Source organism: Hippopotamus amphibius, chromosome 2 (genome assembly GCF_030028045.1).
Source record: "Hippopotamus amphibius kiboko isolate mHipAmp2 chromosome 2, mHipAmp2.hap2, whole genome shotgun sequence".
Lineage (NCBI taxonomy): Eukaryota > Metazoa > Chordata > Mammalia > Artiodactyla > Hippopotamidae > Hippopotamus > Hippopotamus amphibius.
The window spans coordinates 23,081,073-23,104,915 of record NC_080187.1 but is presented as its reverse complement, the minus strand read 5'-3'; the positions used below and the strand labels follow the sequence as shown (position 1 = coordinate 23,104,915).

Below are 23,843 nucleotides of genomic sequence, written 5' to 3'. Positions count from 1 at the left end.
ACGGAACTGCTAGGTCAAAGGGTAGGAGTGTCAAGTTTAAATTTTGGAAAAATGTCCTTCAAAAAGGCTGTGCTCATTTATAGCACCAGCAGCATATGTAAGTACCAATTTCCCTATACTCCTATACAGAGCAACCTAATCAATCTTATAAAGATTGTAAGTAATCAATCTTAGCTGAAGATGGTAAATAAAAAAAGATCACACTGCTGTTTCATACCTATTTTATTACTGAGGCAGAGTATCTTTTCACATGTTTATTAGTCATTTGAAATATCTTCTTCAGCAAATTACATTATCCTTTTGCGTTGCTGACTTCTAAAAGCTTTTATATAATATTGAAAAAATTGCCCCCTTTTCTTCCATACGTCAGAATACTTTTTCCTAGTATGCCTTGTGATTCTATAGCACATTCTTTTCATATCTAAGTTTTTAAAATATAAACGTACCATTCCTTTGTTTTACGACTTCTGAGTTTCTAGTCATGCTTAGAAATGCCTTTGTAACTCTAAGACTATAAAAAATATTATATTCTGCAGAGAAGAGTTAACACAGCGGGCCTGAGACTGCTATCCTTACAAGGCTTTGGTTGCCAAAGCTGGTCCTTGGCTGCCATCTGCAAACGTGGATTTCAAGAGGGTTCCCACCGTGCCCAGAGCCGATGAGAGTGACTCGCTGTGCCTGAACTGTGCAAACCTATGCTTTATGCTCAACATGGGCTTTCCTCCTGAGAATCTGGAATTTTGGTACGTGTTAGGTAAAAGGTGCCAATGTGACCAGCACCAAACAAGAGCCTTCGGTAGTGAGTCTCTAATGAAACCATTTCACACATGCTGTCATAACCCACTGCTGAAGGAATTACACGTGTCTCACGTGCCGCGACTGGGAGAGCACTCTCGGAAGCTTGCCCCTGGTTTCCTCCTGGCTCTGCATCGTGCGCCTTTTCCCTTTGCTCACCTTGCTTTTCATCCTTGCACGGTAATGAATGTTAGCCATGAGTACAAATGTGTGTGGAGTCCTGGGAATCCTCCTGGTGGGTCCCAGAACCTGGGCAACCTGTCGTGGAAACCCTGACACATATATTTACCTATGTTTTCTTCTCGCTGTTATGATTTTCCTTTCTGCACCCAAATCTTTAATCCAGCTGGAATTTTTTTTTGGTGAGGGGGGGCACATGAGGGATGTAAGAAACAGTCTTTTCTGGGTTTTTAAAAATCTTTTTCATTGTGAAATAAAACATGTAGAAAAATGTGTACAAAACTTAAGTGTAGTTTAATGAGTTATAAACACCTATGTAACTACTGCCCAAGTCAAGAAAAAAACATTTATTTTGAAACTTGTACAAAAAAAGATTTCTACTCCACTTGGAGTTGGAGAGGACTGAAAGACTGTTGAACATAAAAAAACACAGTGAGTTTTAAGGTCACCTACGGTCACAGAGGTGACCAAGCAAGAACCAGAATGCAGTCTTCTGACCTCCAGTCTAAAAACCCTTGCCTACCCATGCAACCATCTACAACAATGACCCTATACTTTACACGGCTCTATCCCTGTATACTGCACCTTCTACAAGGAGTCCTGTTTGAGAGAATCACCAAAAGGTCATAAGAATTTGCCTTATTCAGGTGGTATTTATGACAAAGGGAAAATGTACAAATTCAAAGGTCAGAAAACAACACCAAAGAAAGCTCACTCTATGAATAAGAAGGTAAGACCAAGCATGTCAAAGTAGATTGATCCTTCCTCCTTCTCCCTGCTCTTCCAAATTTTCTCCTCCTTTAAGGCCCAGTACCCTGCTACTTTCACCCTGTGAAACAATAATTCCTCCATCTAGATCACTCACTCATACACTCATTCAAGTATCTACTGGAGCCCTACTGTGTGCCACAGCTTGGTGATCATGGGTACAGAGTGGAGAAGGAAGAGGCGAGGCTGGTGTCCAGGTTGAGCGCACATGTATGGTAGTTGCAGTAGAAAGAAAACAACAGAAGGCCTGAGACGGACTACTCAAGACGAGCATTTAAGGATGGAGGAAGAAGAGTCTGAAAAAGGGAAGGATAGACAACAGACAAAAATAGGAAGAAAACTGAGTATGGGGTCAAAAGAACTAAGGAAAGAAAAAAACGGACTAGTCAGGAAGAACTGGAAAAAATTTGTTTGCCCATATAAAAAAAATACTTGTAGGTAAATTAATGACAAGTGTAAGAAGCAAGCTTTTAACGCGTTTAAAAGAAAACTGAGAAGGGAAAATTAAAACTCAAGCACAAGGCATAAAGACTAACAGGTTAAGATTTTAAAATATCATAAAACACACCATAAAGTAAAAGAATAAGCTATAAATAGCTACAATGTTTTTAAATGAAAAGAAATTGAGTACAGAACATACTTTAAAAATTCCTACAAATCAAAAAGCAAATTAATCCAAAGTTTTTAAATGGCAAAGAATATAAGCAGGCAATTCAGAGATGAGAGTCATATATTTAATAACACATTAAAAGATGCTCAGTCACACTGATCAGGAATATGCAAAATTAACACAATAATGAGATACAATTTCGCACCCTTCACATTAGAAAAACTCTTCAAATGTTGGCGAAGGCTGGAAACCAACCAAGAGGAACTCAGGCTCACTGCTGATGGGGTGTATGTACACTGATATAATCTCTGAGGAACATATCTCTAGTTAAGTCGTCTCTGGTTGAGTTCAAGAGGCACATCCCCTTCAACCTGGTAATCCTACTCCAGGGGAACATGCTCTAGACCAGTGCTGTTCAGAGTAGCCCAAACTGTTTGTCACCAGCCCTCTAAGAGAGAAGGAACACCTCTTCCTTCACTGAGAAAGGCTTACCAGGATAAGAAATGTTAAATAATTTAACAGTGAGAGTTGATTTACATTCTGCCACAAGTTCCCTATTTGCAAGACAGAATTCCCCAATCCTCAGACCACACTTTGTGCATCACTGTAGAGAAAGGCTCCCAGGGAAAGACAGGCACAACGACAACTGTGAGAAACAGTTCATAGCCATGGGGTCAGTAAATGCAAAAACTAAGTAAATAAATAATAAGTAAGGAAACAATCTAAATGTCAATCAACACGGAAATGAATAAAGAAAATGTGGCAGGGTCATACAACAATGAAAATAAACAAGAGTCACATGTCACATGGACCAACATGACAATATGTTAAAAACTAAGATCAAACAAAGAAAGCAAGTTGCAGGATATGTACATTATGGTCCCAGCTATGTCGAGTTTTAAAATGGTATATATATATACATATGCATATATACACACATATATATATATTGCTTATGATATTTACAGCACAGGAACGACAACCCCTGGCCAAGGAGGTAAAAGAGAAGAAGGGAAGGGGAGAGGAGAGAAAAAAAGGAAAGAAAAGGAAAATTTGTAAGGAGTAACACAGGGAGTTTGAATAGTATCAGTAATGTTTATGTATTTTAAAAATAAACTAATAGCAAAAAATGTACAGATTTGACAAAGATGAGTGGGACATACCTAAGTGTTCCTAAGATTATTCTCTACACTTTTCTTCATACTTCAAATATTTCATTATGTTAAAAAGAATACATACAACATAATAATGTACAGATCTGACAAAGATGAGTGGGACATACCTAAGTGTTCCTAAGATTATTCTCTATACTTTTCTTCATACTTCTCTATACTTTTCTTCATACTTCAAATATTTCATTATGTTAAAAAGAATGTATACACCATAATAACTGTCTTATGATACTATATAAAAAGGAGGAGAAAATACATGAGTAATTTTTCTTTATATTTTCATGCACTTTTCAAATATTCGTCAGTAAAATTACATTTCTTTTTAGAAAAAATAACATACAGAGCAAACTTTTGAAAAGAATCTGCATTTCAAGAATAAAGAAATTTAAATCACAGAATTTTAAAACTTGAAAGGAACCTTAAAGAATATGGAAGAACCAAAATAAGAATATTTACTAGTGGAAATGCAAAATGCTACAGGCACTCTGGAAGACAGCCACTTTGGAAAACTAAACATACTCTTACCATGCTATCCAGCAATCGCACTTCTTGGTATTTACCCAAAGGAGATGACAACTTACGTCCACATAAACACCTGCACACAGATGTTTACAGCAGCTTTATTCATAATTGCCAACACTTGGCAGCAACCAAGATGTCCTTCAGTAGGATAGATAAACTGGTACATACAGACAAATGGAATATTACTCAGCGCTAAAAAGAAATGAACTGTCAAACCATGAAAAGACATGAAGGAAACTTAAAGGCATATTACTCGGTGAAAGAAGCCAATGTAAAAAGGCTGCATGCTGTATTATTCTAACTATATGACATTCTGGGAAAAGAGACAGTAAAAAAGATCGGGGGGAAGAGAGATAAGTATGAAGAGCACAGAGGATCTGCAGGGCAGTGAAAGTACCCTCCGTGACATGACGATGAGGGTGTGTCATTATGCATCTGTCCAAAGCCACACAGTATACAACACCAAGAGTGAACCATAACGTAAACCATGGATGCGGGGTAATTATGCTATGTCAGTGTAGGTTCAGCCTTGGTAAAATAAGTACCATCAAGTGAGTGATGTGGATAATGAGGGAAAGGCTATGCAATTGTGGGGCAGGGGGTGTATGAGAAATCTCTGTGCCTTCGTGTCAATTTTGTTGTAAACCTAAAACTGCTCTAAAAAAAATAGTCTTTAAAAAAACATTTAGGGACTTCCCTGGTGGCACAGTGGTTGGGAATCCTCCTGCCAATGCAGGGGACACGGGTTCGATCCCTAGTGCAGAAAGGTCACACATGCCTCAGAGCAACGAAGCCCGTGTGCCACAACTACTGAAGCCTGTGCACCTAAAGCCCCTGCTCTGTAACAAGACAAGCCTCCACAATGAGAAGCCCTCGCACCACAACGAAGAGTAGCCCCCACTCACCATGAGTAGAGAAAGCCCAAGCACAGCAACAAAGACCCAAAGCAGCCATTAATTAATTAATTAATTTAATTGAGTCTCAAAGGAAACATATCAAAAACACTGGGATTCTTAAATGCCAAAACAAACAAATAAAAAACAATTTCCAGTTTAGCTTATGTCAGCTATTACATTCATGTAGGAAAAAAATCTACTAAAAATAAATATATTCATTTACTTTCCACTAAATGATTCTCTAATTCATATTATTCACCTGTCTTTAATTTCTCTACCTAAAGGGAAAGAAGGGATCTTCCTTCCTTCTACCCCTCAAGGAAGAAATAACCAGTAAAGGTTTAAGGGCTTCACTTCAGTGTTATCTACCACAGGCCACTGATAATTCTGAAAACATATAATTATTCCTAAGAAATAAAACTGTCCACATGAATCACTCATTCTTCATATCTCTCCAAAAAATACAACCCTGGCTTCTGAGTCAAGGAAGAAAGGCTATTTTTCACAGGATTATAAAAGGCAAATATTGGCTTTTCACTCATATCATCGCTTATGGAAAAAATATTTAAAAAAATAAAATAGAAAGAAGGAAAGAAAAAGCAATAAATCACTTTCCTTAGATGAATCACCTCTTCATGACAACCTGAACATCAAAGCATTCCTCAGAAAGTATGCAAGAAAAGCATTACTGTCAAAAAGACTAATGAAAGGGCTGTATTTAAGGTAGCGATTATCCTATGTAGTGGAATTTCAGAGGGTTCTTTATTGGCTTGGTTTAATTCTACATCATTACTAATTTACTTCATGAGCATGAATTACTTGTGTGAATTAAAAAGAAAATGGTTATTTCAAGGTGACAGTTTCAGATTTCTTTACATTTGTTTAAATTTTCTACAGAGGACATTATTTTTTTTTCTGAATGTGAAAGTAAATTTTAAATTATAAATCAGGTTAGAAGCCTTAAGTGGAAACTGAGAGTGAAAGGGAAAGCTGAAAATACTTGGGACCACTGCCCACTGCATCATAAATCAATTAATAATCTAACGCTACAGGGTATTTTGAGAAAGATCTGTCAAGTTACCACCAAAATACACTAGACTATAATAGAATAATTTCACAAGGAAACAGTCTCTCTAACAGTACTGAATTTCTTCTGCTTCACACATATGTAAATACATTATAGTCACAAAGCAGTTTCACATAGCCTTTCGAGCCTCAGAAAAACACCGTGAGGTGGGCAGTGATTGTCTGCATTTGTAGATGAAAAACTGGGGCTCAGGATCTGACTGACTTACCAAAGGTCACCAAGCTAATGACACAAAGAATCACAAGTTGAACCTAGAGAGGTCTTTACCCTCCAAGGGCACAATAGAACACAGTACCTCCCTCTAAAGTACTATTTACTGAAGTGCGTAATATTAGCTTCAACTTACAGATGCAGAAACAGAGCCTAGAACTCACTGCGAATGCTGTCCAAGATTACAAAGGTAGTAAGGGGCAGGATTAGGATTCAAAATCCAGGCGGTCAGCTGCAAACCCAGTGCTCCTTCCAGCAGGCGAAATTACAGCACGGCTGACGCCGAGAAAGTAGGCGGGAATGACACTAAGCCTTACCAGACAACTGTGCACAGCATGGCTCTGTACCTGACCACAGCCAGCGTGACAGAAATGGCCCCTGACTCATTCATCCCTTCCTCAGGAACTGAGAATTGAGACCAGAGTCAAGCCTCCCTTGAGGGACCTGTAAGAGCAAGCCAGGAGATATGACACGGGCATCTCCAGCCTACCCCATGGAGCACAAAATCTGAAGACGCTGGTCTGGAGAAAGAATGGCAAGGGGTGCAGAGAGAAGCTGGAAGCACTGGGGGACCTTTAGTCCTTAGTTACAAACCCCTCCTCAGGGCCCCTCTTATTTCCATAAGACTCCCTATTTCCTTATAGTAAGTGCCCCATTTTTGCTTAAATCAGCTTACCATTGGGTCCAAATGCAAATTCAAAGGGGGGGAAATCTACTTCCATCAAAGCACATTAAAAAATAAGCAGCTAGCACAAGTAGCATATGCCTGGGATAAATATCAGATCAGAGAGGAAGTCCTTCCTAAGAGTGGACCAATCTAGCCACAAAGGATCTTCTCAAGCATGCATGGCATTACTCACCAACAGCCGTCCAAACTGCAAGAGCTTCTTACGTGCACCATATGTTCCTCTTGTCCAGTTCATTTGATCAACCAAGTCCCTCAACCAGGAATACTCTCCCAACCTCTCCTGACCATGTCTCCATCTCCACATATCCAAATCCTCTCCATTCAAGGTCCAGCTCAAATACGACATGCTCCACACTTACACATCCCATCCAGGCCCTACAAACCTGGCACTTGTTATCTTCTGCTGCCAGATCTTCCCTTCCCTAGACCATAACAGCTCTTTGAGGTGTGACCCCATCTGACTGCATGCTCATGTGCTCCATCCATCTCCAGAGCTCCTCAGGTTGAGAAACTACAACTTAGTCTCTTGGTATCCCAGCATTCAACTCAGTGCCTTACAGAAAGAAGCTGCTCAAATAACTGTTGAGAGTATGAAATATTAATTCCTCATGCATTGGAAAAGCCATTTAGAAGTTTATACATCTAACATCTGCAGCAAAGGAAAGGAGGGAATTGGTGGCAATTTATAACACCTGACAGAATCTCTAGGAAAAGGGAATGTATGTTTTTAATATGATGACAAGTGCTTACGGTTTTTTTAAGAAAAGGAAAGGAGAGAAATTCCAGAAGGGCTGATTGTGTGACAGAACTGTTCCACTCCAAATCAGGAGGGGTGCAGTAGTTATTGCAAAGAGAAGGACAGGAGGGAAAAAAAAAAAAGATGGAAGGGGAGGACAGACCAGGAAAGGGAAGAAAGTCAAGGCCTTTCCCCATGACTCACCACATCTAAGAGCTAAGAGCTCTTGAAGAGCTAAATGAATTCCTGAAATGCTTGGGAAAAGAGGACGTGTGTGTGTGTGTGTGTGTGTGTGTGTGTGTGTGTGTGCGCGCCTGCGTGTGCCTGCGTGTGTATGTGTGCACCAGTGAAACAAGCAGGTTTCATGTTCAAACTAACATGGGTGGAACCAAAACACCATTTTCAGAAATGGGAGCCCAGAAACTAAGAAAAGCGTAAGTTAAACTAGGAAATTCACAAAAATTGAATGTGACAGAGTGCAGGGGTAAAGGGTACCTCTGGACTTTGACAATCTCTGCAATTAGAAGTTTGATGCTAAAGCCATGAAGAATAAGGAAGCCCTAGCTGGCATCTAGATTATGTATGTAATACTCAATCTCTTCTGATAGAACAATCTACCAGAATTAAAAATCTAACCAAATACTAATTGGTAGTTGAAGTCCACATCATCTATTGATTCCTATATACCACTTCAATTCACTAAATGCCACTCTAATACGTGGCAAAACCTAAATGAGGCCAGTAGGATACTTCTTTAGGAATTAATGCTTAGAACTGTGATTTCTACTTCTGTGTTTTTAAATACAGGCTTGCCCCCATTCCCCATGTTTTTTTTTAAGAACTCATCAAACACAAATGCATTAAAAGGAAAATGTTGAGACATCCAGCAGTAAATACAAATACAGTAAGTCAGGGGTGAGGGGAGGATCCATTTCCAGAAAGATAATCCATCCTGGTTCCTGAGGGACTTGCTTCCCTCCATCCAGGGCAGCCCGAGAACCAAGGGGGCAGAAGATAAGAACCTTTGCAGGCAAAGAGGCCCTGAGCGGGAGGTTCCTGCTGACAAAGTCCCTGCTGATACTCCTTCCCCCTAGAACTAAGGCAATCAGACAAGCCATCTTCTTGTTCCCTAGCCTACCAGTCTTACCCCCAGGGCCCAAGTAGCTACTCCAATGTGGAAACCCCCACATCGGGATGCACTAGTGACTAGACTCTTTCCAGGGAAGGGGAAAGGAGGCTTTCTTCTTCTGCCACTTCAAGTCTTAGGCATTTGAAGATGATGTCAGGCTACTTTAAGCCCCCTACCAAGCCAGCAGAACCCAAAGTAAAGCTATCCCTCCATGTTCACACACACAGCCCCTGCCCCTCATCCCCCAATCCCACACACAAAGAGGGAGCGATGAAAGAAATCACATAGTGCGCTTGACAGGGTTGGGGTCAGGTTAGGAAACAGCAGCGCTCATCTGTACCCTAGATTTAATGAGCAAGTGCCACACTGCAGATGCACTGAGGTCCACAAACACTCCCAACTCCCAAGGAGGCCCTTTCCCCCAGAGACAGCAACTGGCAGATGCCCAGTTAGAAATCAGTGTTAGTAAACTGATGAGCAGCAAGATTAGTTCAGCTTATGAAAGTTGGCTTAAAGGAGATGATACATAGTGCACAAGAGTTCAGACTGCATAAAAGTCAAATGTATGATAGGATCCACCCAAAGCAGCTAATTACTTAGGACAATGCTCATTTGGATGTGTAGATTCTAGAATGTTTTTTAAGTCACTATTTAAATCCCAGCATTTGTGGTTTGGCCTGCTTGCCTTTGGTATATTGTAATTAACACATCTATCACAGACCCAAAAGCTCTAAAAAAAGAATCTAGGCGCAAATAGTGTCCTCATTTTTCTTCTAAACACTTTCTCCAACCTTCCAATTTTCCATTTCTCTATAATGGAATGAAGATACGTGAAATAGTAAAAATAAACCAAAATTTATTCTAAAGTTGAACTCTGGTTTATAAAATATTCCATTCATTCCATCACTCAAAATTCCACCTAATGGAATTAAGGCATCATACACTATTAGCAGCAACATACACACCAAAAAACAACAGAATGCACTGGGAGAAGAGGGATCCAGTAGTTAAATGGAAAGATAGCAACAAAATGTACCTTTGGATTGAAGCTACAAAATCTCAGGTACTCATTGGATATTGCGCTCATGATATCAGAGAATTACAATCTGAATTTAAAGAATTTCAATCAAAGGACCACCAATATCACCCAAGAGTCAAACTGACACCATATTCTTGTTCCGTTTCAGAATGAAGTAGAATTAAGTGGCTTTTCCATCACAATGCATGTCAACGTGGCAGAATTAGGAATATCCAAATACCATAATGCTGCTTTTCTCAATACCTCTTCTCACAAATAAAACAATTAAATCTGTGATGACATTCCTGGAATACATAAAATCAAACTCTGTGGTTGTGGCAGACAATACTACTCGTAAACTAATACCCATAGTCTTTTCCTTGCACACACTGCTAAGTAACACCTTCAAGTTTTATCTTTTCCATGCTACTTTTTTAAATTAATGTTTATGTGATGACAGACAATAAAAGCTTCACGCATATATAAACTAACATGAACTTCACTGATTCTCTCAGGATAGCTAGAAAAGGAGAAAAAACCCATGAAGATCTTGGGGGCAAATTGCTACTTGATAACCTATGCATTTTTAAATGCTACTACAAAAAATGCACACATCCTAAGGAACTAAATCTACTAACCTCTACAATCAATGTGATACATGGTTTATCCAGTCTTGACAAAAATCCTCTGGATCACCAATGGTGTGTTCATCCACTCGTACATATGCAATTGTATAAAGAATCTATTATTCAGAACACCAGGAAAAAAAAACAATTAAAAGATTTATACTCATAGCTATCATTTAAAAAAGCACAATAAGCACTTTTCATTTCTATGCTAAAATCTCCTAATTTGATGCCCTGGTTTCCAAATTCAGAATGGGGGGATTATAAGGATTACCAAATTGGAAAAATAGTAAGGAATATGTCCATATATAAAATTTGGTGTATATAAACAAGGCCCTACTGTATAGCACAGGGAACTATATTCAATATCCTGTAATAAACCATTACAAAAAATAATATGAAAAAGAATATATATATGTATAATTGAATAACTTTGCTTTATACCAGAAACTAACATAACATAGTAAATTAACTATATTCAATTAAAAAAAATTGAGTAGAAGTAATATGCTAATACTTAAAATATATATATAATGGTAGTTATTCACTGAAGGCTAAAAAACTCCAGTACAACATATGTTATGTATGTGTACATATCATAAACATACAAAATCTTACATTAAAATTAGAACAAAGTGTATGATTTACACCATAGTTTTATAAGAAGAGTAGTAGTGGATGGGCAGACGTGTTATTAACACAACAACTAAGAATGTAAATGGTGGACAGTCATAACCCTGGGAACTTCTGATGCCCTTCCCTGCTCTTTTCTCTCTTTTTCTCACCCCTATATATGCATAGCCCCCAGGCAGCTGTCCTCTGGACAATCTGTCCACATCACCCAATACTCTCCCAAGTTTCAGAACCAAAGTTCCCACACACCTGCAATCCATGTGCCCAACACTATACCAAGTTCTTAACATGCGTTATCTTTTCCCATTCTTATAACAACCCTGTAAAATAGTTTTGTTATCCCATTTTACAGGTGAAAAATCCAAGGCCCAAAAGCTAAGTCCCTCCACAATTAAAACTAAATAAAAAGTGGTAGGGTCAGGATTCGAAACCAGTTCTGACTTCAATGCCGGAGGTTTTAGTCACTATTCAAAACAGTCTCCCTAAACAACTCAACATGGGCACCTCAATAACTCAAACCATTCATTCAACAAATGATTTATTTCTTGAACACAAACCTGTTCTCTCTTCTCTCCGCTCTTACCTCCCTAAATGTGTCTAGAGGCTCTCAGGTAGGCTCTGGAAATCATCTCTAACTCCTCCTTCTACTGAATAACTCTCCACTACTTGGCCAGTAGTTTCTACCATTTTTAGGGATTCTAGATTATATTACCTGTTAAATCCACTTCCACTATCCCAGTTCAGACCTAAAGTTTCTTCTAACTTGGCTACTACCTCCCTTTTAATCTTGCTGCTCTTGGTCTCTGTACCCTTGCAATCAATGTTACACAACTGTTACCTGTTATAAAAGGATCTACTCACGTTACACCCCTGCTTAAAAGCCTTTGATGGTCCTCTACTCTCTACAGAACAAAGTTCAAACTAGTTGTGTTGGCATTCCTATGCAACGTGGTCCCAACCTCTCTCTTCAGCTTCATCTCCTACCACCACCCCCCTCACTAAAAATAATAATTTATACAGAATTTAATTGTTTATACAGTGCATTAACATGTACATTAAGCCTAACAACACTATTTCTTATTATCCCAATTTTATGAGAAAGAAACTGAGACTTAATAAGGTAAAACAATCGGATGAAGATCCCAAATTGTAAAAGGCAGAAAGGGTCAAGTCTCAAATTCCAAATTTTAACTCCTTTCCCAGCACTTCATGCTGCCATAGTACCCCCCATTCTAGCATTCCAACTTTCCCTGAAAATGCACAATATTTTTCAAACTTTATGTCTGATCTCAAGTTATTGTTCCCTTAGCCAGGAATACTATTCTAACTCCTTGACATTTTTAAAGAACTGTGTTAGGCATTTTTTACATCATGCTTCCTATTACTTATATTTATATATGTTTGCCTCTATACTGAATTATAAGCCCTGGGAGGCCAGGACCATAAGTTAGTCACTCCATTTCTAAAGCCTGCTTATTGAATTGGAAAATGTGTGGGGAAAACAAGTCATATAAGACGGCAAGCATTAACGCAGAGAACAGCCAGGCTTGAAACCAGAGACCAGCAACTTAGACCAGACCATCTGAGCACACTGGGCAGTGCCTACAATTTTAACATCTATCTTCTGAACAAGGTCGAACACCCAGTGCCAACTATTCTCACCAACACTGGCCTTCATTAAATATTACAATCTACTGAAAGCATAATTTAAAACAAGATGGGGTAGAAGTGAAAAACTAGAAATTATAAAAAACAGAAATATCATCACTATTTTCCATTTTAACCTTCCTATTTGGCTAAGTGACCAAAACTGAAATGATACAGACTTGATTAAGCCTTTCTATACAGATCAGCACAGCTGCATGTATGACTGTCATTAAAGCAGCCATCTCTCTGGGGCTGTCTCAGTATGCTCACAGAATCACATTCACCTACACAGCTACACACACAGCTTCCCCGTATCATCCTCTAAAAGAGCCACTAAGATGCCTGGCACTGGCAGAGACTCTCTTATAATACATCTGACATGTTGATTATCTGGCCAACTTTTGCATGAAGTGGCTGTGTCAAATGGTCAAGCTGAAGAGCATCAATATGCTTTAAGATTACAGGCTGTTGCTCCTTCATGAGTTGTCTTTATTCCAATGAAGATCAGATTGTAAGGATGCCTTAGAATTATAAAGCCCAGAATATGAAACCACTGAACAGCTGACCAGGTGAAAAGTCTCAAATGCTTCCTTCTCTCTGTCAGAAATCGCCCTACCCACTGCTGAAATATAACTACAATGTCAACTTTTCCATGAACGGGGAGAGGATAATATTAGAAGAAAAACTAGCCTACGTGCCTTGCATTGAATTTCATTCCATTCCAAACAGTTACATTACCCTAAATACAAAGGGAAAAAAACACAGACTATGACCTTAAGTAAATTACAAACTAGATTTCAGAACTGCCTTTAACAGTCAGAACTAAATTATTCTCTATTTTGGCATCTTACCCCAAAATCTAATATGTCCTATTCCATGAACCAGAATATTGCCACATTTTATACACTATAGCAGGTTTCTTCTGGAGGCGAGCAAGACATGGGGGGAAAAGCCGTATTGCTCTTCTTATAAACTATACTTTCCCTTTCAGAGACAGTAACACAGTAGTAATACAGAATTAACATAAACTTCGGAATCAAACCATCTGAGTTCAAGCCCTAACTCTGTAACATGAGGGAAGCTCCACAAGACAATAATAGTAACAAAGTCACAGAGTTGTAAGGATTCAATCAATTTGTACAAAGTGATTAGAACACAATGGTAAACTCTCAATAAACATTAGCTTTACCATTATTCTACTACAATCACCTGACTCAAAGTGACAATTACAGGATGTTTCTGAAAGGATAACAAATTTTAACAAATCCCAACCCAAGATTATCCTGCTTATCTTTTGGCAACTTTCTTAGGATACTGGGGGGTGGGGGGGGGGGGGGAGGGAGAAGAAGAAGAAAGAAAAGAAATGAAATAAAATAAGTAAAAGACAAACCTAACCGTCAATTCTGCTTCTCAGGAGCTCCTACAGAGTGCAGTATCAGATACAACTGAAAGCAGCTACAGACTTCATTTACATGTATGACATATATATCACTTCAAACGAAAAGGCAAAACACACTGATTTAAAATTACTGGAAAGGCAGTGTTTCCAGCTATACATCTCAAAATAACAGACCTGGGGCCAAAAATGATACTATTATTCGAGCATTACTATCTATAACAAATCATACACTTTGGTCCTCACATATCTGTTTAAATGTACTCTTCCTCTTTCTTCTTCATAGTATTGTAATTCCATCCGTGGACTTTCATAGTTTTGGTTGTTTCTTTAAATATTTTTTAAAAATATTTATTTATTTGGCACGCTGGGTCTTAGTTGCAGCATGCAGGATCTAAGTTCCCTGACCAGGGATGAAACCCGGGTCCCCTGCATTGGCAGGGCAGAGTCTTAGTTGCTGGACCACTAGCGAAGTCCTCATGTTTCTTTTGTACCCCACAGCAGTTAAACAGCAGTCTAATAACTGGATTAAAGTAACATGTAGCTGAGAATTTAGCAATGCATCTGACTTGATCTATTCATCAGCATGAACGCGCTGTGGTACACGGAGGTAGCACGGCCTAAAGGCTGATTATGAGTGCCCATGAGCCACCTGGGATCCAATTCCAACTCCACCACCTACTAGCTGAGGGACCTTGGGAACCTAAAATGCCTGTTTCCGCTCCATAAAACAGCAATAAGAACTTTACCTACCTCTTAAGATTATTTTGACGAATAAAAGAATATATACAAAGCACTTATAACAATGCTAGTGGGACTATCCTGGTGGTCCAGTGGTTAAGACTCCACGTTCCCAATGCAGGGAGCCGGGGTTTGATCCGGAGATCCCACATGCATGCCACAATTAAAAGTCCAGTGCCACAACAAAGATCCCACATGCCACAGCTAAGACCCGGTGCAGCCAAATAAATAAATATTTTTTAAAAAACACACACACAACCTGCTAGTGCTGAAATATTTAGGGACAAGTGTACTGATGTCTTCAATTCACTTTGAAATGCATCAAAATAAGATGGATTGAGTACTTAATGCCACTGAACTGTACACTTAAAAATGGTTAGGATGACAAATTTTATGTTCTGTATGTGTATCTTACCACAATCTTTTTTTAAATAAAAAGAATAGTAAAATAATTAAAATAACCTTCTAAAATGTGCCTTGAAAATGGACAGATATGTGATAAAGCTAGTAGCAAAATATCACATGGAGAATCTAGGTAGTGGGTATATGAATGTTCACTTTCAATTTTTCTGTATTTTTAAAGATTTTTATGACAAAATATTAGGGGGAAAACAATGCTGGCATCTAGTAGTTTGTGTTTATTATCATCTACTTGTCAGAAATAACAGCCAGCAAATATTCATATACTTAGCTCCTTTTTTTATAGCAGAATTCTAAAAAGCACCTTTTTACCACCCATCTCTCCTTTTATTATAGCCTTTCTGAAAGTGAAAGTGGTTTATTTGAAGTTCCTTTTTATATGTTCGGTATATATGAGTGTGATTTCAAGCTAAATTATTCCAAAGGACCAAATGCCAAGTATTTAATCTCTCCTGAAGAAATACAGAAACCAAGTCAACAGACATCTGTGGTCAAGGACTGGTGATTTGACCAAAATAATAAAAAAGCAAGGACTGGAATCATTTCTTCCTAACTTTTCCAGTAGCTGCTAAGGCCAACAAATTCCTTAACCAAAAGAACTACAAACATCTTAACAGGTACCTGATATATAGGAGCACACTGCATATATACAAATACATCAGTCCCTTAAGAATGATATCCAATTCTTCCTCTAGTTTTGTTACCCATTCCAATTAGTAATTCATATTTTAACGTGTTTAGTGCTACAACATGAACTCAGATATCCTGCAGTGGAACAATTTAAAAAGTCAGACCACCTCACACCCACTGGGATGGCCACTATCAAAAATACAGAAAATAACAAGTGTTGGCGAGGTCCCAGAAAAACTGGAGCCCTTTTTTTAACTGCTGGTGGGAACATGAAATGGTATAGCCACTGTGGAAAACAGTATGGCAGTTCCTCAACAAATTAAAAATAAAATTACCATATAATCCAACAATCCCACTTCTGGGCACATATCCAAAAGACCTGGAAGCAGTCTCAAAGAGATACGTGTACATCCATGTTCATAGCAGCATTATTCAGAGCAGCTAAAACATACAAGCAACCCAAGTGTCGATGCACGAGAAAATATATATGCATACAAGGGAATGCTACTCAGTCTTAAAAAGGAAGAAAATCCTGTCATGGTACAACATGGATGAACCCTGAGGACATTATGCCAAGTGAAATAAGCCAGTCACAAAAAGACAAATCCTGATGAGTCTACTTGCATGAGATGTCTAGAGTCGTCAAAATCATGGAGACAGAAAGTAGACCCCTGGCTGCCAGGGGCTGGAAGAGAGGGAATAGGGAGGGTTTACTGGGCATAGAGTTTCAGTTTTGCTAGATAAAAAAGAGTCCTGGAGATAAATGGTGGTGATGGTTGTACAACAATATTAATGTCCTTAGGACCACTGGCCTGTACAGCTAAAAATGGTTATGATGATAAATTTTGTTATGCGTATTTTACCACAATAACAAAAAAAAAATGGAAGAAAAAAGATGAGGGAGCTGATCTCCCCAGAAGGCCTGGTGGTGCCCCAGCTTGGAACTGACAGACAAGCAGCCAACTCTGCGATTATCAACCAACCCCTGTCTATCTCTAACCACCGCATGAGACCTTGTCTACTCTGACTCTCCATCCTGCCCAGGGTCACACCAATTCTTTATTTCAGCCTCAAAACGAGCAAACACCACTGCTGCTACACCAGTTTTGTGTCAAGTCAGCAAGAAACTTAATCTAACTAAGCCCACCTCTTCTTTAAAACAAGGACAATTCCTACCAACCTACCTTACTAGGCTGTTACGAGGACAAGAGTGAGATCACGTATATAAAAGTAGCTTTAAACTGCCAAGCACCAAAGAAACAGAAATTATGATGTGCATAGCTACTTTCATATGTAAATTCAGACAGCTGTAACAACTGAAACTTCACAAGGCTGGAGACACCTCACCCAGGCTTCACTCCACTTAAAACTCACATTGTCCCTCAATATCACCTTTCTTGTTCCTCATACACTGAAGGGCAGCACTGAAAAAGCAAACGCCTCAACCTAAAGCTTTTCACCTAACCACCCCAAACGCAATCAGAAATTATCTTACATGTCCTAGGAAAATTCAGTTTTCATGACCCCAGCGTGGGCCTGCGGCGCCCGGGGACTACACTTCCCACAAAGCACCGAGGCGAACCCGGGCGGCGGGCGGGGCGGCCTGCGATGCAGGGTGACCACCGCTCTCCCCGAGCGTGGACAGCCGTCCCCCGGAAAACTGCACCGTTTAAGGTCAAGTGCGCACTGGCTCTCCCTTCTGAAAGCGCTGTCACCCCGAGGTTTGCCCCGCGGCTAGCGCCGTGACCCTCCCTGCCCTCGCGTCCTTCCTGCTCCACCTGAGGGTCACCGCCTATTCTTAACCTTTCCGCTGACTTCCAGAGTGTCACAACAAGGCACCTTCTCCCCCGCCCCGAGAGCTCCGTTTCTAGAACTCGCCCAACAGCTGGGCCCGGGGTCCACGGAGGGGGTCCGACGGGACGGCCGACACTGCCCGCCACCCTGGGGCTCCGGCCGCTCGGCCGGCCCAGCCCCCACGGGCAGGGGGCTAGGCTCCCCGCACCCCCGGGCCGGATCGCACGCAGAGCTGGCTCCGCCCGGGGCTCTGGTTTCAATTTCGCAACGTGACGGTGCAAACCTGAGGCCTACAAACGCCGGCGGCGGCGGCGGCAGCGGCAGCAGCAGCGGCGGCGGCCGGCGCCCCGCCCGCCAGGCCCGAGCGCCCCAGCCCCCCGCACGCCACGGCCGCCGCCCGCCCGGCCCTGCTCCCCGGCCCTCCAGCCCGGCCCAGGCCGCCGCCCCCGGCCCAGCGCAGCGCCGGTTCCGGCTCGCGGCCGCAGGCTCGCCGTGGCACTTACTCAGCTCGTCCTGGGAGGCGGAGGCGGCGGCCGCAGCCATGTTGCGCCGGGGAGGGAGGGAAGGAGGGAGGGGCCGGAGGGGGAGGGCGCGGACGGGCTGCACAGGGGGCTCGCGGTGCGGCAGGGGCCGGGAGCCGCCTCCGGTGGCTCGGCGCGGGCCGCGCAGCGCACACGAGGCCCGCCCGCCGCCGCCGCCTGCGTCCCCCTCGCTGCACGTGTAGCTCTCGCCGTCCCTCGCGAGCTCGCGACTCGGGCGCTCCCGCAGCCCGGCGCCTCTGCAGAGCCGCCGCCGTCCGTCGGCCGAGTCCCGGTACGCCCGGCCCGCGCGGCGGCTCTGCGGCTCCGCGCCGCGCTCGCCCAACTCACGCCGGTTTTATATTTAGAAAGAGCTGAGCCATCCTCCCAGCGGCCCCCCCGCCGGGCCCCTCGCGCGCCCGCCCGCCCTCGCTCTGTCGCTCGCTCGCTCGCTCGCGGCTCGTCCTGCCCACCTGCCGCCGCCCGCCCCGCGCGCGGGAGCCGGCCCGCGAGCGCTCCCCGTGCGGACCCGGCACGCGGCGGCCTGCGCGGGCGGCCCGGCCTAGCCGCTGCTCGCCGCCCCTCCGCGTCCGCGCAGCCTGCGGCGGTCCCCGCGCGGGCCCGACGCGCGGGCCTCTGACCTGAGTCCGAGCCGGTCTCCATGCCGCGGATGCTGCGCTCGGCGCCGCAACGCGGGCGCCCAGAAGCGAGGCGAGAGGCGGGCTCGGCCCCGGGGAGCCGCGCGCCGCAGTCCGTGAGGGGCTCGGCCAAGCTGGCCCGGGCTGCCCCGGCCGGGGGAGATCCTCGAGGCGGGGCCGGAGCTCTTTTCGTGAAGGTCTGTGGCTGTCACGTTGGCGGGTCCCGACCTGGAGAAACACGCCTGTCCGAAGGAAGAGACGTGGACTCGGAAAAGTAGAGCCGGGTTCGGAGTCGGCGGGAGGAAGCCCCGCCCTGCGCCTCCCGCCGAACTTCTCGGCCCCGCCGCTGACTCAGTCCCGGGCAAGCCCCGGCGCCGTGATCGGGCCCCGACCCGGCTCCCTGGGCTCCCTTTTTACCTTAAAGGCAGTGGTAAAGTGTAGGTTTGTGATGGTCTTAGAAACTAGGACTACCGAGCGAGGGAAGATCACTAAGCCCTACTAAAAGTTCAATAAACCAAGATTTTTGAAGTTCAAATGGCAGTGCATATGCTTATAGGAGCTGCTTTCTTACATTTTTATTCTAATCCCTACGTTCTTTTTGATAACCCGAGTGATTCATTTTGTATATAGCGATGTTAACTTCATGCCTTAAGTTTGTCCGTGAGGTCACTTAGTGAAAAAAAACAGTTGCAATATGGAATTCAAATTAAGGGGTTGCATAATTGCTGTACTTTAAGTGATGGTACTGTCATAATAAATTAGGTACAAGGTCAGATACACTTTTTTGGGGGGGTATAAGAGGAAGAAATCAAGATCCTAAATGAATTGAAATTGCTTTTATCCCTAAAAGAAATCTATAAAGCCTTAATGTCTTGAAAAATGAATATATGTCATTCCAGATGTGACTGGGGCAAGTACAAGGTACTTACACAACATTAAAGACATTTATGTCCTTTATTGCTTTTATTAGAGAAATTATACATGATCTTTGTAAAAATTTCAAATGATTCAGAATTTAAAATTGAAAGTGAAAGGCCTTGCTTCCCCTCCCACCATCCCATTCCCCAGAGAAAACTGTGATTAACAGGAGTGTGCCTCCTCCAAGGCCTTGTCTCTATGCACATATGTATACAACTCCAAAAATAAGTGGGAAGGCAGTTCAGGCTCATGATAAAGTTCCATATCAGTGTTTTTCCCCCGTAAACATTCTTCCATGTTAACTCAAAAAGCTCTGCACCACCACCACTCTTTATTAATGACTTCATAGTATATTAAGTTAAACAATCCCTTTGAGAACATTTTGGCTCTTTTGTTTGATGGTGACACAAAATCGATGCACAGTGAACTATTTGCAAACAATACTGAAGTGTATAAGGTAAAGGTTGTCCCCCACCTCCCTGCTCATTATCCCCTCATCCTACTCCCCAGAAATAATCCCTGTTAGCAGTTCAGTGCATACAGTCTCTCCTGACCATTTCTATGAATGTATAGCATGACTACCAAGGACTAGTATGGTGAAACTGACTTCCCATAACTTCCAATAGATCCTTCTAAAGCCATCCCCACCGAAAGTATAGAATCTAAGTTAAAAAAAAAGTTGTTTGAAATTTTAACTTCCAGAGAAGACCAGTTTGCATCTCATAAATTCCTCCTATATAGAAATTCCAGAATCCCACGTGTGCAAATCACATGTAGGTATGTATACACAGATTTCGTTTCTTTTGATAAAAATGGAATCCTACTATATGTATTATTATGTAACTTTACCTTTTCACCAAACAATATATCAAAGGTATCTTTCTATATCAGTAATAATAGCTAATACTAATTGTGCCAGGCACTATTTAAAGTGTTTTACTTGGATGAATTCATTTAATCCTTACAACAATCTTAGGAGGTAGGGATTTTTATGATACAGGATGATTGAGGAACAAATCTAAAGTGCCACAAACTAGTCTACATACTGAACCACTCTGATCTATATGTGCAGAACTACCTTATTCTTTTAAATGACTGTATGAGAATCTTTTCTTTCCAAAGACTTGAAAAAAAAAACTTCATGATAAGTACATGACAGAATTTAATCATTCCCCTATTGATGAGCATTTACGTTTTTACAAATTTTTTTATTGCAAACAGTGCTACTGTAACATTCTTATGTGTTTATGAAGTCATATATTTCTATATGTAGACATGGAATTGTTAGATTTAAAAGATGGCTTTAACATCTCATTATATACACTAGGTTATAGCAGCTTACAATGCTGCTTCTAATCACTACTGTTTAAGCTTTTTTATAGTTGTTTCTCCCTTCAAACTACTTGTTCGTTTTTCCCACTAAATAGCATCATCATCTTACTAAGCCCTTTGCTTTTGAATAGTAGCCTTGAGATACTTCCTATCTAGAATTTACTTCAACTTTAAAAAACAGACAAAAAAGACCCTCATGGACTGTTGGTGGGAACGGAAATTGGTGCAGCCACTATGGAAAATAGTATGGAGCGGCCTCAAAATTGAAAATAGGGGAATTCCCTGGTGGTCCAGTAGTTAGGACTCCATGCTCTCACTGCTGAGGGCCAGGGTTTGACCCCTGGTCAGGGAACTAAAACCCCACAAGCCACACAGTGCAGCCAAAGAAGAAAAAGTTTTTGAAAATAAAAATTGAAAATAGAACTGCTATATGGCCCAGCAACTTCACTTCTGGGTATTTACCTGAAGAAAATAAAAATGCTAATTCAAAAAGATACATGCACCCAACATTCATAGCAGCATGATTTACAATAACCAAGATATGGAAACAAAGTGTCCATCAATAGATGAATGGGTAAAGAAGAAATGGATATATGTATATAGGAATATTATTCAGCTATTAAAAAAAAAAGAAATCTTGCCACTTGCAACAACATAGGTGGATCTAGAGGGCATTATGCTAAGTGAAATAAGTCAGATAGAGAAAGACAAATGCTGTATGATCTCATATGTGGAATCTAAAAGGCAAAACAAACAAAATGAAAACAGACTCACAGATACAGAGAACAAACGGGCAATGCCGGAGTGGAGGGTAAAATGACTGACGGGGATTAAGAGGTACAAACATCCAGTTATAAAGTAAATAAGCACAGGCATGTAATATACAGCATAAGAAATATGGTCAATAATATAACTTTGTATGGGGATAGATGGTTACTAGACCTATTTTGGTGATCATTTATTTTGTAGTATATGCAAATATCAAATCACTGTGTAGTACACCTAAAACTAACATAACATTGTACATCAACTATATTTAAATTTTAAAAAACAGACAAGAAGTAATTGGGGGAGGGTAAGGGGAGGGCCAAGAAAAGGCCACTGAGAAACTAAAATAATATATCACAGAATCCAAGAACTAAAAATTTATTTTTTTTTACTCCTTAGACGTCTCCTCTCCCCTCTTGGAGGTCCTACTCACAGTAAACATATGCACAGTTCTCATAAGGTGAACCTCCTTGCTTCCGTAGTCATTCAGAGCAGATTAGAAGCAGAATATTGGAGGGTACTCTTCTGGGCAGGTGCATGGATAACAGAAGTACAAACACAGCGAAAAACAAGGGAAGAAGCGGGAAAACTATGAAAAGAAGCTATAAAAACTCAAAAAGCAAAGCATGCTGGGGTTATTTATAAAGTACCGAAAGTACTACCCACCCCATAGGCCCTGAAATCTTTTCACTTGAATACCTGATGTTCATGGTGCATAATCCTGACATCAAGAAATGGTTAAATAGGGACTTCCCTGGTGGTCCAGTGGTTAGGACTCCGTGCTTTCACTGCCGAGGGCCCGGGTTCAGTCCCTGATCGGGGAACTAAGATCCCACAAACTGTGTAGTGTGGCCAAAAAAAAAAAAAAAAGTGAAATTATGTTTAATTTCAAGCATCAAAAATCAAGGAAGTATGGAGTGTATTTTACAAAGCTTTTCATCTAAAATGATTATAATAAGTAAGCAATTTTGGGTGTCTTAAAGGTTTAATTCTAAGCTATCTAGAAAATCCAGCTATCCTAAAAGACTCAATTATCCATTCCCAAAGAGCCCCAGACAAGCCAAAATTCTATATAAATAAATCTCATCTGGTATTTGTTTCGGTTGCTGAAAAAGTCAGGGACTGTATCCAATCTTTCAACACAGGCACAACACTAATGATCATCTCTGCTCTTTTCGGTCAGTTACTGATTGAAATATTTCACAGCACATAACACCATGTCATGACTCAAAACATTCCACTTTCTAAAACTCAAACTCAGAAACATCAATCTCTAACCATTATATAGAATCTTTCCTCTGTTTTACTAATTCCTGTGGATTTGGAGTACATTTTTTTAATCACTGAAATTTTTATCTTCAATTTCAGTAACTGAGTAAAACAGTAGGCTTGACACAGCAGGTGAGAATTAGCAAACTGGGAGGTAGAGGAATGCTAAAAGTATGACTTTCAAAAGGATTAAAAGGGACTTCCCTGGTGGCACAGTGGTTAAGAATTCGCCTGCCAATGCAGGAGACACAGGTTCAAGCCCTGGTCCAGGAAAATCCCACATCCCACATGCCACGGAGCAACTAAGCCCCTGCACCACAACTACTGAGCCTGTGCCTGAGCCTGTGCTCTAGAGCCTTCGAGCCAATCCACAACTACTGAAGCCTGCGTGCCTAGAGCCTGTGCTCGACCACAAGACAAGCCTGTGCACAGCAACAAAGAGTAGCCCTGGCTCTCCACTAGAGAAAGCTCACGCAAAGCAACGAAGACCCAACGTAGCCAAAAATAAGTAAGTAATAATTTTTTTTTAAAAAAGATTGAGAGAGAGAAAATAGGAAAAATGAGTTTAAAAACATAAAAGCTTCAAACTTCTTTACTAGAAGACTAGGTGGAAGGAACACAGAAAATTGTGGAAAAGCAATTTTTGAAGCAATTCCAATTGTGGAATGGCTGAATGCATCTAGAAACTAATGCAATAGCCAT

The 23,843-nt window shown here is 41.3% G+C and overlaps 1 protein-coding gene across 4 annotated transcripts in view; it reads right to left on the bottom strand.

The window, feature by feature from the left end:
* The window catches only part of ECPAS (Ecm29 proteasome adaptor and scaffold), a 104,441-nt gene extending 85,301 nt beyond the window's left edge, over positions 1-19,140 (bottom strand). Inside the window, exons 1-2 of one of the 4 annotated variants that reach the window (XM_057720463.1) lie at positions 18,858-19,140; positions 10,450-10,553 (exon numbers count right to left, since the gene is read on the bottom strand). In XM_057720463.1, coding sequence (XP_057576446.1) covers positions 10,450-10,471 — 22 coding nt within the window. In that variant the 5' untranslated portion in view covers positions 10,472-10,553; positions 18,858-19,140. Of the gene's footprint in view, positions 1-10,449; positions 10,554-18,201; positions 18,572-18,857 lie in introns of those variants that run through there. The other 3 variants (XM_057720464.1, XM_057720465.1, XM_057720462.1) reach the window with 3 other exon arrangements.
* Between the last annotated feature and the right edge of the window lie 4,703 nt (positions 19,141-23,843).